Source organism: Crocuta crocuta, unplaced genomic scaffold, assembly GCF_008692635.1.
Source record: "Crocuta crocuta isolate KB4526 unplaced genomic scaffold, BGI_CrCroc_1.0 scaffold35, whole genome shotgun sequence".
Taxonomy (NCBI): domain Eukaryota; kingdom Metazoa; phylum Chordata; class Mammalia; order Carnivora; family Hyaenidae; genus Crocuta; species Crocuta crocuta.
In genome coordinates this window covers 246,492-264,092 of record NW_027530625.1, presented here as the reverse complement: position 1 = coordinate 264,092, position 17,601 = coordinate 246,492, and the positions used below count along the sequence as shown (strand labels likewise).

The window sequence follows — 17,601 nt, the reverse complement described above, 5'->3', positions numbered from 1 at the left end:
CAATGGAATTATGGGAATGACACAAATGTAGACTGCTGTGATGACCCATGTACCTTGCATCATTATTTCTTCCTTCTGAATCCTCATTGTTCTTCTGAAGACTTTTCAATTGTAGGAAATGCAAAGCACTCTACCTGTGGCTCCCACATCACAGTTGCAAGATGTTTAATGGGAGTATCACTTATGTCTGTTTCAGGCTACTCTTCAGCCAAAGCTTTGGGGATGTGGTTGTGACAGTGATCTGTGCTATCTTGGCCTTAGTGTTGAACCCATTTATCTACATTCTGAGGAATAGAGACATGGGGTGAGGTATGAAGAAGTTGATAAGCAAGATGAAAACCCGATTAAGAGAGACTTCCCATTGGTTATCAAAGGAATCCATTGAGTCTCTGGACTCTGAGCCACTCAGGTGGCTGATATTGATAATAAGGTGCTGATGGTTGGTATGCTTTCTCAGGTATTTCATGGATGATGGAGAAATGCTCACTGCCTCAGTTAAGCTGATGTATGCCACTGGCTCTAAAGGTTTGTTTCCTCCTGCCTTATGGTATCTGTATTCTGTGATGGGAGCAAGTATTATGAGTCTGGTTGCTTATGCACTAGTCATAGGCTCACTTCACTGTGCCACTTTTTTTTAAGTTTATTTATTTATTTTTTTTTGAGAGAGAGAGAGAGAGAAAGAGAGAGCATAAGCAGGGAAGGGTCAGAAAGAGAGGGAGAGAGAATCCCAGGCAGGTTCTGTACTGTCAGCAGGGAGCTGGGCACAAGAGTTGAACCCACAAACCATGAGACCATGACCTGAGCCAGAATTAAGAGTCAGACACTCAACCGACTGAGTCACCCAGATGCCCCACCATGCTACTTCTTTATAAGAAATAACACTTCTTCTGTTTAATCCAATTTATGTTAACACTCTCTATTCCCCCAAACACTCTGAGTAACATCACCCAAATTTGACCAACAGTTATTATATCAGCGTACATCTAAATAGTTGGATAAATACTTAAATGTAGCTATTTTGTTGGACATGTTTGAATGATTGGGGAAGCAGGAGACTTGAGTGGTGCTTGATGGGGACAGAGGTTGTGCTTACTCCTCCCCCAAAGCCCTACTGGGTAGGGGTTAGATTGCCAGTGGTGGAGCATCCTTTAGAATATAAGGATTAGAACCTTCATCCTTGGCTTTGGGCCTTAGTTGCTGTTCTGTCACAGCAGGATACCTCCCACTGGAAGTCCTTTTGCCAGATGCACTTTGGCCAGCCCAGCACAGGAAATTTCCCATGGGCACTTTCAGCCTCATAATCCCCAGCTTCATGCCATCTAATGACTTCTCTTTCCCTGAAAACTCATTGAAAGTGTAGGAGAGACAAGTTTGGGCCCCTTAGACACCCGTAGTTCCTTCTGAGCAATATGAACTCCCCGTAAATCCATGGCAGGGAGAGAAACCCAAGGCAGAATCTCATGCAATGTACCATTTTCATTCTTGTAAGAGTTAGGGCTACCAGTACAGAGGTTGACCAATGTTGAATAAGCCATCAGCTGAGTACCTGAATTGTACCCAGAATGTTTTACTATTTCCTGAAATCTTTTTCAGTTTTGGTAGTATTTGGTTTTCTCTCTCTTTTTTTTTTTCATGACCTAGTAGTGCATCTGAGTTCTTATTTTTCTTTGTTTTTATTTTTAGTAAATTCCTACAATAAGTGCTCATGTAAGATGTAAGATGATGAACTAATTACCACTCTTAGAAATAGAAAAGGAAGTTCAATTAATGTCAGGTCAAGTAAAATGTTACCATGAAATACCATGTACCCATCTTTGCCTTCATCTGTATTAGAAGAAGGCAAGGTAAGGAGCTGTCACAGATTATTTTCTTTCAGAGCTTAACAGGAAGGTAAGCCCCTCTCATAGTTCCCATATAATTCATGAGATTGACGGCAGGGGCATATTGAAAAGTCCTGTGGTAGGGTGCTTGGGTGGCTCAGTCAGTTAAGTGTCCAACTCTTGGTTTTGACTCAGGTCAGGATCTCATGATTTGTGAGCTCAAGCCTCATGTCAGGCTCTGCACTGACAGTGTGGAGCTTGGTTGGCATTCTCTTTCTCTCCTTCGCTCCTTACCCCTCCCCTGCTCTCTCTCAAAAATAAATAAATAAGCTTAAGAAAATAAGCACAAGAAAGGTCCTGTGGTCACATTAATTCTTTATCTACTTGGAACTTCAGTTTGATCCGTGTTCTCTTGTCTTTCTGTTCCAAAGTTGATTTTTTTCACCCTCATGTCTCATTAATTGAGTTCTGGATCTTATTTCTGGGCAAGCTAAAGATTAAGGTAAATTCCCAGTTTTATATTCCCTGAGATTATCCATGAATCAGAGACATTAGGTTTTGAAAACTGATTTCATTACCAAAACAGAAGATTTGTGGCAAGCAGATATTGTGAATTAAAAATTGGGGGATTAAGCTTTGCTTATTCTTCAAATGTCACCAATAAAATTATCAAAGGTATTGTATTAGCTTTCTGGGGCTGCCATAACAAAGTGCCACAACTGGGTGGCTTAAGCAACGGAAATTTTATTTATTCACATTTCTAGAGCCTAAGAATCTGAGGCTAAGGTATTGACAGGTTTGGTTTCTTTTGAGGACTCTTTTTGACTTGGTATCTTCTGTATCTTCACATGGGGTTGCCTCTGTGTGTGTCTATGTCCTAATCTCCACCATTTAGAAGAATGCTAGCTGGATTAGGACTCACTTGAATGACATCATTTTAAGTTAACTATCTCTCTAAAAACGCTATCTCCAAATAAATCGCAATTTGAGATGGGGGTGGCTAGGATTTCAATCTACAAATTTTGGGGGAATAAGATTCAGTATAACCACAATGTGTTAGATACCAAATTCTTAGCATTTTAAGAGTCATCACTTAGAATCCATATAGAACCCAGGGAAGAGTTGCAGGAGAAATCAAAACAATGAAACACATTTGATGATGCTAGAGAGTCTCTTGCAAGGTCCTTTAAATCTATGAATCTCGCAGTAGAATGGATGTGTGCCCTGATCCCAATATGAGGGCTGAATTGGTGCTTCTCTTGCTCTTGAAATTAAAAAGAGCAATTGAAAATGGTGGCATTGTATTTGTAGACAGTAGAGGATTGGATATTGCCCTCAGTATTTTCCTGGAGGGAATCCAAATGTTTTCCAAGGCCTGGAGTGGTTCATGTAAGTAGATGAATGAGAGAGACAGGAGTCAGGTTGGTGGACAGAAGAGGCTAGACTAACATCCAAGGGCTGTGGCAGGAAGCCCCTCATGATAGGCAAGGCTGATGTCACCATTGGATCATCATTACAGAGCAGAAGGAATAATAAAAGCCAGTCACCAATCTCAAAAGCAAGCCCTAGCCATGATCCGTGGTGACAAATGAATGGAAAAAATGCTGACATAAGATGTCAGCACCTGATTCCAATACAGGACCAAAGGATAGACTAATCTGAAAAGAGAGCTTCTCTGTCTTTGGAGACATCAGGGAGAAGCTGGATACGCCCTGATAGTTTTAAATGGGGCTTGAAAGGAGCATGATATCCATGAAGGGTGGGAAATGAATAGATGGGGCTTATATATAAATCAAAAGTCACTGAGAACATACTGGATTGGGTTGAGAAAAGTGAATACTGAGCTATGATTAGGTAGACTGATGGCTCAAAATCAACTATAAGTGAAATCATAGACATGAAGTTATAGAAATTAATTCCATTTTTACATGCCCAGTGTTTGAGGTCTCATGGTGACTTAAAAAATGCACTTTTTATATGTACCAGTATTTTTGTGCCATACTTAGAGCAGACATTGTAATCAGTCTTTATTCATCCTTCTGTATTCAGCCCAGAGTTATTTTGTTACTTAAGCAAAAGTAATTCACATTAAGTAAATGTAAAAGTGTAAAGTAATTCACCTTACTGATTTCTTAAATAATTCATTTTTTAACTAATTTGTTAGCCTTTTTCATATCAGGCCTTCTAAACCAAAGGCTTTTACTAGGAGTTTACATACATTGATTGTTACTCTATCTTCAGTGACCACATGAAACATTTCTGATTAAAAAAACTATTACTTCATTTTGAAAAAAACCCACACCAGACGAGATATGGAAATACAGGCCTCTGTAGAGGTAAGGAGCTCCAGAAAGTCTAGGTTGATGAATGCACCCTGAGCATATGAAGGGCACAATGAGTAGAGGCCAAAACACATATAGAGGCACAGAGCTGGTTTACTAATAGTCAGTTAGGTGATTGATGTCAGTTGTTTTGACTCTAATGATTCCAGAGCCCAGGATATTCAGCTCTTTTGAGAAGTAAAAACAGAACCATGGTTATATCATGGCATGATCAGGGAACACAGCCTCTATATTTGGGAAGTTCCTAGTCTGAAGTGAGGTTACACACACACGCACACACGCATGCACATGAGGATACACACACGCATGCACACCTATAAAAGTTTTTCTAGCGGTTTCAAACAGAATAGAGTGGTTATGTATGCAAAATATATTTGCAGATATATTGATTTCTACATAGTTGTATACAAAATTTCTCTGGTAATTCAAGTGACCAAACTGGGCTAGGGATTTATAAACTGAAGGAAATATGGGAGGTTTCTAATAAATATGGGAAGAGTAAAGGGATTGTGATTTCCTGGAATGAGGGAATATTCTGGGATGATCTGTACTGCAGCTTTGGTACCAAGAGTGGGTAGCCCTGTGGAATCATGGTATGACAGAAACAGCAAGGTAGGAAAGTACCCAGTGCAGGTAAAGTTGATCAAGGTATATTTCTCCTCAAAAGACTTCCCTCAGGTGTGTGTCTATCTGGATGTGTGTGTCTGAACACACACCCACACCCAAACCCACACCCTCAACTTGCAATCAGGGTCCATCGATTTTGTTGGCTTGTATAGTAGAAAGCATATCCATTTGAGCCTTCACTCTGCTTAAAAGTTTCTCTAAGCTCTGTTTCATGTCTTTGTTTCTCAAACTGTAAATAAATGGATTCAACATCGATGTCAGTACAGTGTAGATGATTGTTGCTATTCGATCTTTGACAGTGTAGTTGGACAAGGGTTGGAAATAGACATAGGTAATACTCCCATAAAACAGAGTCACCACAGTGAGATGGGAGCTGCAGGTAGAGAAGGCTTTGCATTTTCCAGACGCTGAGGGAATATTGAGGACAGCAATGAGGATTCTTAGGTAAGAGATGATGATGCAGATACATGGGGCCATCACAGAAGCCATCCCTTCTGTCATGGCTATGACTTCGTTGACAAAGGTGGAAGAGCAGGCCAGTTTTAGCACAGGGTTGACATCACAGAAAAAATGTTGGATAACATTTGATGCACAGAACGTGAGCCGATTCACCAGGAGGACATGTAGGAGGGAGTGGAGGCAGGAGAAAGCTACGGAGAAGGCCAGTAGCAACACACAACGTCTGTGGTTCATCACAGTGACATAGTGGAAAGGGTTACAAATGGCTACATAGCGGTCAATGGCCATTGCTGCCAGGAGATAACTGTCTATGTTTCCAAAGACCAGGAAAAAATACATCTGTGTCATACATTCAGCATAGGAGATAGTCTTTGTCTCTGCTAAGAGGTTCACTAACATCTTGGGGACTACGACTGTTGTGTAGCAAATGTCAGCAAAGGACAAGATGCTCAGGAAGAAATACATGGGGTTTTGGAGCTTGGGATCAGAGCGGATAGCCAGGATGATGAGCAGATTCCCCATTAAAGTGACCAGGTACATGATAAGAAAGAGGGCAAAGAGTGGCTTCTGGTCCTCAGGGCGCGAGGAGAGTCCTATGAGGATGAATTCAGAGAGTCTTGTCAGGTTGGACATTCCCATGGACTTGAACGCACCTGCAGATAAAAGGTGCTGTCAATTAATGGTTCTTATGTCATCTAGGACATGCACCTTTCCATCTGGCTCTTGCAACGAGAATGAGCAGTTCTAACAGAGCATTTACTTCACTGTTTTTCTTCCTGAACATGGGCAAATAAGAGCCAAAGTTGTGTTTTCCCTTGCTCTTTTAGAATCTTTGAGAGAGATCTATAGAAAACAGATTGAAGGAGGGGGGGAGAGAGGGAGAGGTTAGGGGGGGAAGAGAGAGAGAGAGAGAGAGAGAGAGAAAGCTAAGGGAGGAGGAGGAGGAGGAGGAGGAACAGGAGCAGAAGGAAGAGAAAAGAGGCAAAGCAGCCATGATTCCCTTTCCTTCCTCCCTACTCTGTAGCTGATAATCACAGGAACCACAGATGCAGTCTATGAATCAGGTTAAGGTCAACTTCTCATAAAGATTATCCATGGCTAATGCACATCTAGATAATCATGAAATAGCTATTTTACCTAGTTTATGGTTGATGAAGAACCATCTTTTTAAATCAAGATGCTTCTTTCCGCATCATTTGCATTGGAAGTAAGAATGGGACACAAAACCATTTAGTTGAATGTTGAATTGAAAATAAACAGTTTTAGAGCAAAGAAAGATGAAGAAGGGAAGGTGAGAGAGGGGAAATGAATTTCAAGAGAAAAGTCTCTCCCCAAATTCCCTGTTCTTTGGCTGATATTTCATATCTTGAGGTCAGGGGGAAGTGGCTCACAAGTAGACTGGGTAAAGAAAGATTTGACTATAGAATATACGTGTAAAACCTCAACATTTAGCATAAACGTAAGTTAGCTCTCTTAGTGACCAGTGATGACTAATTATCTATCTGAGATCAAATATTTATATCTTCTTACCAGGAGTTTTCAAAGATCATTTCTTACCTGGGAAGGACATTAAAATCTTACCTCATATATTCATTCCACTCCCTTCATAGATGCTCCATGGAACGATTAGTGAAAAAGAAGACAAACTGTTCCGAGATAGCCTGATTGTAGAAAACCTCCTAATTGTCCTTAAATCTGAATGTTCCCTTCCGTGGATTCTTACCATCCTTCCCAAGCTGTAGATACTTGAAGCCCCTGCATCCCTCATGGGATTATCCTCTGGTGTTGTGCCGCTAAGTCCCTGGTGTTTGGTGGGGGAGAGAGTAAACAAAAAACGCATTAACTTTGTGCAGCATTGTCTCCAAGGATCCCAAGGAATTACATCTGTTATCCTTCCTCAGGCGGTCCCACATCCCTGTCTTCAACGGTCTGGGCATGTGCAACATCTGCTTAGCCTGGTGTAGGTGTCCATGATAGACAGTAATTTTCTGTCCCTGGCTGTTGCAACCTCTCTGAAGGCTTCCCTTGGTATGTCCCATATAGGACTGAGGAAAGAGTACCAGGAAGGGACACCTGGGGCTGGTTTCTTCCTTGAACCTATAAAGCTTCAATATGGACTTCTCCTTCGTGCCTCACATTTGTCTAAAGGACAACAATCTCAGAGCACCCCAACATCACTAGTACCTTCTGCTCTGCCCTCCTCAAGTTTATTCTAATTTATTTTGTATCATTGACATGCAATAATATATTAATTTCAGTGCTAACATAGTGAACTGCTAATACAATGAACATAGTTTTTGAACATTTATATACATTCCAAAGTGATAGCCAGGATAAATCTAGCTACCATCTGTCACCATACAAAACTGTTACAATATTGTTGACTATATTCCCTATGCTTTAACTTTCATCCCCCTTAATTATTTATTTTATAACTGGAAGTTTGAGCCTTTTAATCTTTTTCTCCTATTTGAACCATTTCTCACTGCCCCCAGCCTGTGCACCGTAATCCTCCCTGGTGACCACCTGATTGTTCTCTGTATCTATAAGTCTGTTTCTGTTTGTTTGTTTGTTTTGTTTTTTATTTTAATTTATTTATTTAAGTTCAACTTAGTTAACGTACAGAATAGTATTGGTTTCAAGGAGTAGAACCCAGTGATTCATCACTTACATATAACACCCAGTGCTTATCCTATCAAGTGCCCTCCTTAAACCCCACCACCCATTTAGTCATCACCCCCCCCACCTCCCCTCTAGCAGCTCTCAGTATTCTCTGTATTTTTGTTTGTTTTGTTTTTTAGATTCCATGTATAAGTGGAATGATACGGTATTTGTCTCTCTCTGTTTGATTTATTTCAACTTAGCAAAATCCTCTAGGTTTATTGATAACATGTTGTAAATGGCAAGATTTTAATATTTTTTTATGGTTGAATAATATCTCATTATATGTGTATACCACATCTTCTTTATCTACTCATCTATTGATGAACAGTTAGGTTGCTTCCATATTTTGACTATGGTAAATAATGCTGCAGTGAACATAGCAGTGCATGTATATTTTCAAATTAGTGTTTTCATTATGTTCTGATACTCAGAAGTAGAATTGCCAGATCTTAGGATAGTTTTATTTTTAATTTTGGGAGGAATCTCTGCTATGTTTCATAGTGGCTACATCCTTTTGCATTTCTTCCAACAGTGCATGAGCATTTTCTTTTTCTGCATCTTACAACACTGTTTATGTCTTGTCTTTTTGATAATAGCCAGTCTTATAGGTTGTACTATTTATAAACAGTGGTTTATATTTGTATTTCCCTGATTAGTGATGTTGACCCTCTTTTCATGTATCTATTGGCCATCTGTATGTCTTCTTTGGGTAAATGTCTATTCAGGTCCTCTGCTCATTTTTTAATTGCATTGTTTGGCTTTTTAAAATAGGAGTCATGTGAGTTCTTTGTATATTTTGGATATTAACATGTTATGAGATATGTCATTTGCAAATATTTTCTCCCATGTAGTAGGTTGCCTTGTTGTTCAGTTGTTGGTGTCCTTCACTGCATTACCCAGGTTTTTAATTAGGAAACCAAAAGAAATGTGAGAATTGATTTGTATGCTTCAAGGATAATGTTGTTCAAGAATACAAACTAGTTCAATGGTTAGAACTGGTTTAAAAGCCATCTCCATGTGGCATTTGAAAAGAATCCATATTTCTGTTGCTTTTAGATGAAATGTTCTGTGCATATCTGTTAAGTCCATCTGGTCTGATGTGTCATCCAAAGCCACTGTTTCCTTACTGATTTTCTGTCTGGTTGGCCTATCCATTGATGTAAGTGGGTATTAAAGCTTCATGCTATTACTGTGTTACTGCCAATTTTTTCCTTTATGTCTGTTAATATTTGCTTATGTATTTTGGGGCTTCTACATTGGGTATATAGATATTTACAATTATTATATCTCTTATTGGATTGATCCCTCTATCATTATGTAATATTATTTTTTGCCTTTTGCTATAGTTTTTATTTTAAAATTTATTTTTTCTGATACAATTATTGCTACTCTGGTTTTTATTTTTTTCACTTCTATTTAGAAGTAATATCTTTATTCATTCTTTCACTTCGGTCTGTATGTGTGTTAAAGTCTGAAGGGAGTCTCTTATAGGCAGCATATAGATGAGTCATGTTGCTTTTTTTAATCCATTCAGTTACTCTATGTATTTTGGTTGGAACATTTAGTTCATTTACATTTACACTTAAAGTTATTATGGATATTTTTGTACTTACTAGCATTTTGTTCATTGTTTTCTGATTTCTTCTTTTGTTCTCTTCCCTTATGATTTTGTGACTTTTCTCAGTGTTGTTTGTATTCTTTTCTCTTTATTTTTTGTGTATCTATTATTGGTATTTGGCTTGTGGTTACCATGAGGTTCATATATAGCACCCCGTGTGTGTGTGTGTGTGTGTGTGTGTGTGTGTGTATAGCAATATATTTTAAGTTGATGTTGCTTAAGTTCAAATATGTTCTCAAAGTACTACATTTTCGAAGCCTGTTTCCCTAAGTTTTATGTTTTTCATGTCATATTTTACATTGTATTATTTTGTATGTCTCTTGGCTAATTACTGTAGGTATAGATGTAGATGTAGATTTTACTACTTTTACATCCAACTGTAAAGTTTCTGTTGAAAAATCAGCTGATAGTTTATGCAGGTTCTTTTGTACATAATTAGTTTTTATTCTCTTTCTGCTTTTAAGATTTTCTTTTCATCTTTAACTGTTGGCATTTTGATTATAATCAATTTGGTGTTGGTGTCTTTGGGTTCATCTTATTTGTGACTCTGTGCTCCCTGGACTTGTATGTCTGTTTCCTTCTCCAGGTTAGGGATGCTTTTTGCCATTATTTCTTTAAGAGGTCTTCTGTCCCCTTCTTTCTTTCTTCTCTTTCTGGGACCCATATAATGTTAATGTCAGTATGCTTGATGTTATCTCAGAGGTCCCTTAAACTATTATTTTTACTTATTTTTTTGTTGTTCCACCTGAGTGATTTTTACTACTCTGTCTTCCAGATTGCTGATTCAGTCTTCTGCATCATCTAATCTGCTATTGATTTTTTTTCTAGTGTACTTTTCATTTCCGTTATTGTATTCTTCAGCTCTGATTGGTTATTTTAATGTTTTCTATCTCTTTGTTGAAGTTCTCACAGTGTTCATCTATTCTTCCCTGAGTTTAGTAAACATCATTATTACCATTACTTTGAACTTTTAAAAAATTTTTTATTTAAATTCAGTTTAGTTAATATACATTGTAGTCTTGGCTTTGGGAGTAGCACTGTGATTCATCTGCTATATATGACAACCAGGTTTCATCCCAAAAAGTGCGCCCCTTAATGCCCATCTCCCTACCCACTTCCCCTCCAGCAACTCTCAGTTTGTTCCCTGTATTTAAGAGTCATTATGGTTTGCCTCCCTCTCTGTTTTTATCTTAATTTTTCTTCCCTTCCCCTATGTTCATCTGTTGTGCTTCTTGTTTTTAATGTTTACTTATTCTTTGAGAGAGAGAGACAAAGAGAGAGAGAGAGAATGAGCAGGGGAAGGGCAGAGAAAGGGAGACACAGAATCTGAAACAGGTTCCAGGGTCCAAGCTGTCAGCACAGAGACTGAGGCGGGACTCAAACCCCAGAACTTTGAGATCATGACCTGAGCCAAAGTTGGATGCTCAACCAACTGAGCCACCCAGGTGCCCTTCATCTGTTTTATTTCTTAAATTCAACTTATGAGTGAAATTGTATGATATCTGTCTTTCTCTGACTGACTTATTTAGCTTAGCATCATACACTCTCATTTTATCCATGTTGTTGCAAATGGGAAGATTTTATTCTTTTTCATCGCTGAGTAGTATTTCATTGTGTGTGTGTGTGTGTGTGTGTGTGAATACATACCATATTTTCTTGATCCATTCCTAAGTCAGTGGGCACTTGGGTTTTTCTGTAATTTAGCTATTGTTGATAGCACTGCTACAAACATTGGTGTGTATGTGCCCCTTTAAATCAGCATATTTGTATCTTTTGAATAAATACCCAGTAGTGCAGGGGCACCTGGGTGGCTCAGTTGGTTAAGCGTCCGAATTCGGCTCAGGTCATGATCTCATGGTCTATGGGTTCGGGCCCCACGTCGGGCTCTGTGCTGACGGCTCAGAGCCTGCAGCCCGCTTTGGATTCTGAGTCTCCCTCTCTTTCTGACCCTCCCCTGCTCACGCTGTCTCTCTCTTTCTCAGAAATAAATAAAACATTTTTAAAAAAATACCCAGTAGTGCAATTGTTGGGTCGTAGGGTAGTTCTATTTTTAGTTTTTTTAACTTAAAGTTTTTTAATGTTTATTTATCTCTTAGAGAAAGAGTCAGAGCGTGAGTGGGAGAGGGACAGAGAGAGAGAGGGAGACAGACTCAGAAGAAGGCTCCAGGTTCTGAGCTGTCAGCACAGAGCACTATGTGGAGTTTGAACTCATGAGCATCTTCCAATTGATGGCATTTTAGATTTAATTAAATACAATAATTTGGAATCAAGGAAATCAAGAATAATGTTTCTTTCATCTATGTTTGTCCCAGTCAGTTTATAAATATTTATTATGCATTTTCTATGAGCTACACTTTGTTATTCACTGGAGGTATATAGTATTGAGAAAAAGATATTATTTTTCTATTTGTATCCTATAAATCCTATAAAAGTGCTATAGGGCCCCATAGCACTTAATACCCAGGCATTACTGTAGAGCATGCACAGGAAGTGCATGAAATTGACTTAAGCATGGATAAAGCATGGATAAAGCTACTAACTAAGCAATGTGTTTTCAAATGGTAGAAGACAGTAACTATCATTCCCTTAGTTCTCTGATCCTACAGTTATTTCATCTATTTCTTACTCAGTTTTTTCCCATCCTGAAACTTCTATACTTATTCTTATGATATTGGAATACAAAAAAATAAAATACTCATTTTAATCATGCTATTTGTATCAAAGAGGAGACCTACTGAATAACATCCATGAGGTTATTATAATTAACACTCATTCTACTAGTCATTGTTTCTCCTGAGAACTCTACTATAATTAGAAGGTATAATTAGTAGATTTTCATTGTAAAGAAAATATTTGCAAATCTAGAGAAGAAGACACCAACAGGAAGTAGGTTTAAGTATTATCAAAATAATGTGCCTTTAGCTAATTACTGTTGTCATCCAAGAGCTCTAAATACTGGAACATTGGTATTAATCTAAACTAGATTATAATAAATTTAACATGTTAAGGGAGGGGCGCCTGGGTGGCTTAGTCGGTTAAGCGTTCGACTTTCGCTTGGGTCATAATCTCGCGGTTCGTGGGTTCGAGCCCCACGTCGGGCTCTGTGCTGACTGCCAGCTCGGAGCCTGGAGCCTGTTTCAGTCTGTGACTCCCTCTCTCTCTGACCCTCCCTTGCTCACGCTGTCTCTCTCTCTCTCTCTCCCTCTCTCTCTCTCCTAGAAATAAATAAATAAAACATTAAAAAAAAACATGCTAAGGGAGAACGGCAAGATGGCGGAGAAGTAGGGAGCTCCATGCATTTTGCTTGCACCCATCTCTCAAACAGAGAAGTCCTGAAATCATAGGACACTGAGCCACAGGAGTTTGGGAAGATAAAGAGACAGAATACACTGGGAAGGAAACCTCATAAGTGCGTGAGTGAGAACTGGGGAAGATACAAGCAGGACAGGACCCAGAGATACGGAGGGAGGGGAGGGGACCTGGCTTGTGTGCAGCTGCAGTGAGTGATGAGCCCAGGCGAGCAGTGGTGAGCTGCAGGAGTCCAGGGGAAAGGAGAGAGAAGCTGAGATTGTTCATAGAGCTATCCCTGAAGAAGAGAAAAACCTTGGCTTGGAAAGAGAGTGCTGTTTACTTCTGGCTGGGGTGCTGACTTTGAACTATGTGCCCCCGGTCCCAGAAGGTGCCAGAAAAAACTGCTCCCTGCACCATCCCTGGAGGTGGCAGCGCACTGCAGCGGCGTGGACTCTGCAGTCATGCCACACTCACTTGGGTTGTATCCCTGCTTGACCCCTGCGGATCTGAGGCTGCGACACTTCCCCCACCCCCCACACAGCCCCCAGCAGCAGGGAAGTAGCAACCTGCTGGACTGTTTAGGGCAGTATAAACAAAGCCCCCAGACTGGGACCTGGAAGGAGGTGGGTGTGGGGCATAGATCTCAGCCCACCTTGGCCACATCCTCAGCACAGGGAGATCACCCAAAGGGGTCATTTGCAGTGCTTGGTTGAGAAGGGACTGGGGCGACGCCATTCTTCTCCCCACAACCACCAACGTGAAGCCTCAGGGAGCAGCCAGCAGGACACAGTGGAGGCCAGACCTGCCTATACCAAGCCACTCCCATCCCCGCCAGAGAGCTGTTTTGTTGTTGTTGTTGTTGTTGTTGTTGTTGTTTTTAACTGAGCCTGGCTTTGTGTGATTATTGGTTTTGTGTGTGCATTTGCTCCCTCTGTGGTTGTCTGTTTTCTTTTTCTAGGGCTACCTCAAGAAACAAGCCAAAGTACACATGGTGGAGAGTCCCAAATACCACTACGAGTAGGGAGATAAAATAACCAAACACTCAACAAGAGAAACCAAGAGACAGCCTTTAAAGAACACTTCGTGAACAGACAGTCCCTGGACAGTCAAAGAGCCCTCTTTAATACAGCAGAACTTGCAGGGACAGAGTGTACAACAAGCTTTTAAAATTAACAAGGGATAAAAAGCTAACCAAAATGATGAAATGGAAGAACTCTCCTCCAAAGAAATTCCAGAAAGAAATGACACCTAAAGAACTGCTCAAAACAGATATAAGCAACATAACTGAACAAGAATTTAGAACAATAATCATAAAATTAATCGCCGGGCTTGAAAAAAGCATGGAGGAATCAGAAAACCTATGGCTACAAACACTATTGAGCTTTAAAAATGCTATAAATGATATACAAAATAAAATGGAGGCGTCCAATGCATGGATTTAAAGAGGCAGAAAGGAGAATAAGTGATTTAGAAGACACAATTATAGAAAAAGAAGAAACTGAGAAAAAGAGAGATAAACTGATCCAGGAACATGAAAGAAGAGTTCGAGAGCTCAGCGATACAGTCAAATGCAACAATATCCATATCATAGGAATCCCAGAAGGAAGAGAGAGGGAAAGGTGCTGAAGGAGTCCTGGAACAAATTATAGCAGAGAACTTCCCCAACCTGTGGAGGGAAATAGATGTTGAAATTCAAGAGGCACAGAGAACTCCCCTCAGACGTAACTTGAATCGATCTTCTACACGACATATCATAGTTAAGCTGGCAAAATATAAGGACAAAGAGAGAATTCTGAAAGTGGCTAGGGAGAAAAGGACCCTAACATAGAAAGGGAAACCTATCAGAGTGGTGACAGAACTGTCTACTGAAACTTGGCAGGCCACAAAGGAATGGCAGGAGATCTTCAACGTGATGAACAGAAAAAATATACAGCGAAGAATCCTCTATCCAGCAAGCCTGTCATTCAGAATAGAAGGAGAGATAAAAGTCTTTCCAAATAAACAAAAATCGAAAGAATTCATCACCACTAAGCCAGCCCTACAAGAAATCCTGAGGGGAACTCTCTGAGGGAAATGTTGCAAGGAATGCAAGATACTAAAGACACCACCAGAAGTATGAATCCTACAAACGAAACGATGACTCTAAACCCATATTTTTCAATAATAAGACTGAATGTAAATGGGCTGAATGCTCCAATCAAAAGACATAGGGTAGCAGAATGGATAAAAAACAAAATTCATCTATTTGCTGTCTACAAGAAACTCATTTTAGACTGGAAAACAACTTCAGATTGAAAGTAAGGGGATGAAGAAATATATATCATGCTACTGGAAGTCAAAAGAAAGCTGGAGTAGGTATACTTGTATCAGACAAACTGGACTTTAAATTAAAGACAGTAACAAGGGATGAAGAAGGGCATTATATAATAATTACTGGGTCTATCCATCACGAAGAGCTAACAATTATAAATGTCTACACACCGAATATGGGAACACCTAAATATTTAAAACAATCAATCACAAACAGAAACAATCTTATAGATAAGAATGTGCTAATAGAAGAGGACTTTAGTACTCCACTTACAGCAATGGATAGATCAGCCAGACAGAAAATCACTAAAGATACAATGGACTTGAATGACATATTGGACCAGATGGATCTGACAGATATATTTAGAACTCTACATCCTGAGGCCATGGAATTCACTTTCTTCTCAAGTGCTAATGGCACATTCTCCAAGATAGATCACATAGTGGGACACAAAGCAGCCCTCAATAAATATAAAAGAAATGAGATCCTACCACACACACTTTCAGATCACAATGCTATGAAACTCGAAATCAACCACAGGAAGAAGTCTGGAAAACCTCTAAAAACATGAAGGTTAAAGAACACCCTACTAAAGAACGAATGGTCCAATTTGGCAATTAGAGAAGAAATTTAAAAATATATGGAAACAAATGAAAATGAAAATACAACAATCCAAACTCTATGGGATGCGGCAAAGGCAGTCCTAAGAGGAAAGTACATTGCACTCCAGTCCTATTTCAAGAAATTAGAAAAAGTGCAAGTGAAAATCTTACAGCTCACCTAAAAGAACTTTAGGGAAAGTAACAAGAGCAACCCAAACCCAGTAGGAGAAGAGAAATAATAAAAATAAGAGCATAAATAAACAATATAGAAGCCAAAGAAACAGTTTAGCAGATCAATGAAACCAAGAATTGGTTTTTTGAAAAAATAAACAAAATTGACAAACCTCTAGCCAGGCTTCTCAAAAAGAAAAGAGACAGCACTCAAATAGACAAAATCATGAATGAAAATGGACTTATTACAACCAACCCCTCAGAAATACAAGAATTATCAGGGAATACTATGAAAAGTTACATGCCAACAAATTGGTCAACTTAGAAGAAATGGACAAATTCCTAAACACACACTCACTACCAAAATTCACACGGGAAGAGATAGAAAATCTGAACAGACCCATACCTAGTGAAGAAAACGGATTAGTTATCAAAAATCTCCTAACAAATAAGAGCCCTGGACCAGATGGCTTCCCTGGGAAATTCTACCAGACATTTAGAACAGAATTAATACCCATTCTTCTCAAGCTATTCCAAAAAATAGAAATTGAAGGAAAACTTCCAGACTCATTTTATGAAGCCAGCATCACTTTGATTCCCAAGCCATACAGAGATCCAGCAAAAAAGGATCCAATATCCTTGATGAATACAGATTAAAAATCCCCAACAAGATACTTGCAAATCGAATTCAACAGCACAAAAAAAGAATTATCCAACAAGATCAAGTGGGATTCATTCCTGGGTTACCTGGGTGCTTCAATATTTGCAAGTCAATCAATGTGATACATCACATCAACAAAAGAAAAGACAAAAACATATGATCCTGTCAATAGATGCAGAAAAAGCATTTGACAAAATACAGCATGCCTTCTTAATAAAGACCCTCGAGAAAGTCGGATAGAAGGAACTTACTTACACATCATAAAAGCCATCTATGAGAATCCCTCAGCTAACATCCTCAATGGGGAAAAACTGAGAGCTTTCCCCCTGAGATCAGGAACACGACAGGGATGTCCACTCTCACCACTGTTGTTTAACATAGTGCTGGAAGTCCTAATATCAGCCATCAGACAACAAAAGGAAATAAAAGGCATCAGAATTGGCAAAGAAGAAGTCAAATTTTCAGTTTTCTCAGATTACATGATACTCTACATAGAAAACCCGACAGACTCCACCAGAAGCCTACTAGAACTGATCCATGAATTCAGCAAAGTCATAGGTTACAAAATCAATGTACAAAAATCTGTTGCATTTTTATACACCAACAATGAAGCAACAGAAAGAGAAATCAAGAAGCTGATCCCATTCACAATTGCACAAAAAAACCATAAAATACCTAGGAATAAATGTAACCAAAGATATAGGAGATCTGTATGATGAAAACGATAGAAAACTTATGAAGGAAATTAAAGAAGACACAAAGAAATGGAAAAACATTCCATGCTCATGAATTGGAAGAATAAATATAGTTAAAATGTCATTACTACCCAAAGCAATCTATACTTTCAATGCAATCCCAATAAAAATTGCACCAGCATGCTTCTCAAAACTAGAACAAACTATCCTAAAATTTGTATGGAACCACAAAAGACCCCAAATAGCCAAAGTAATATTGAAGAAGAAAACCAAAACGGGAGGCATCACCATCCCAGACTTTAGCCTCTACTACAAAGCTGTCATCATCAAGACAGTATGG

General features: G+C 39.1%; 1 protein-coding gene across 1 annotated transcript; it reads right to left on the bottom strand.

The window, feature by feature from the left end:
- Nucleotides 1-4,909: 4,909 nt before the first annotated feature.
- LOC144235046 (olfactory receptor 1L3-like) lies at nucleotides 4,910-5,887 on the bottom strand. Its single transcript, XM_077768485.1, has one exon. It carries the CDS (start codon nucleotides 5,885-5,887, stop codon nucleotides 4,910-4,912), a length of 978 nt encoding a protein of 325 aa, XP_077624611.1.
- Between the last annotated feature and the right edge of the window lie 11,714 nt (nucleotides 5,888-17,601).

Coding starts and splice junctions, on each gene's coding strand:
- LOC144235046 (XM_077768485.1), bottom strand. CDS start 5,887: ATGGGAATGTCCAACCTGACAAGACTCTCTGAATTCATCCTCATAGGA.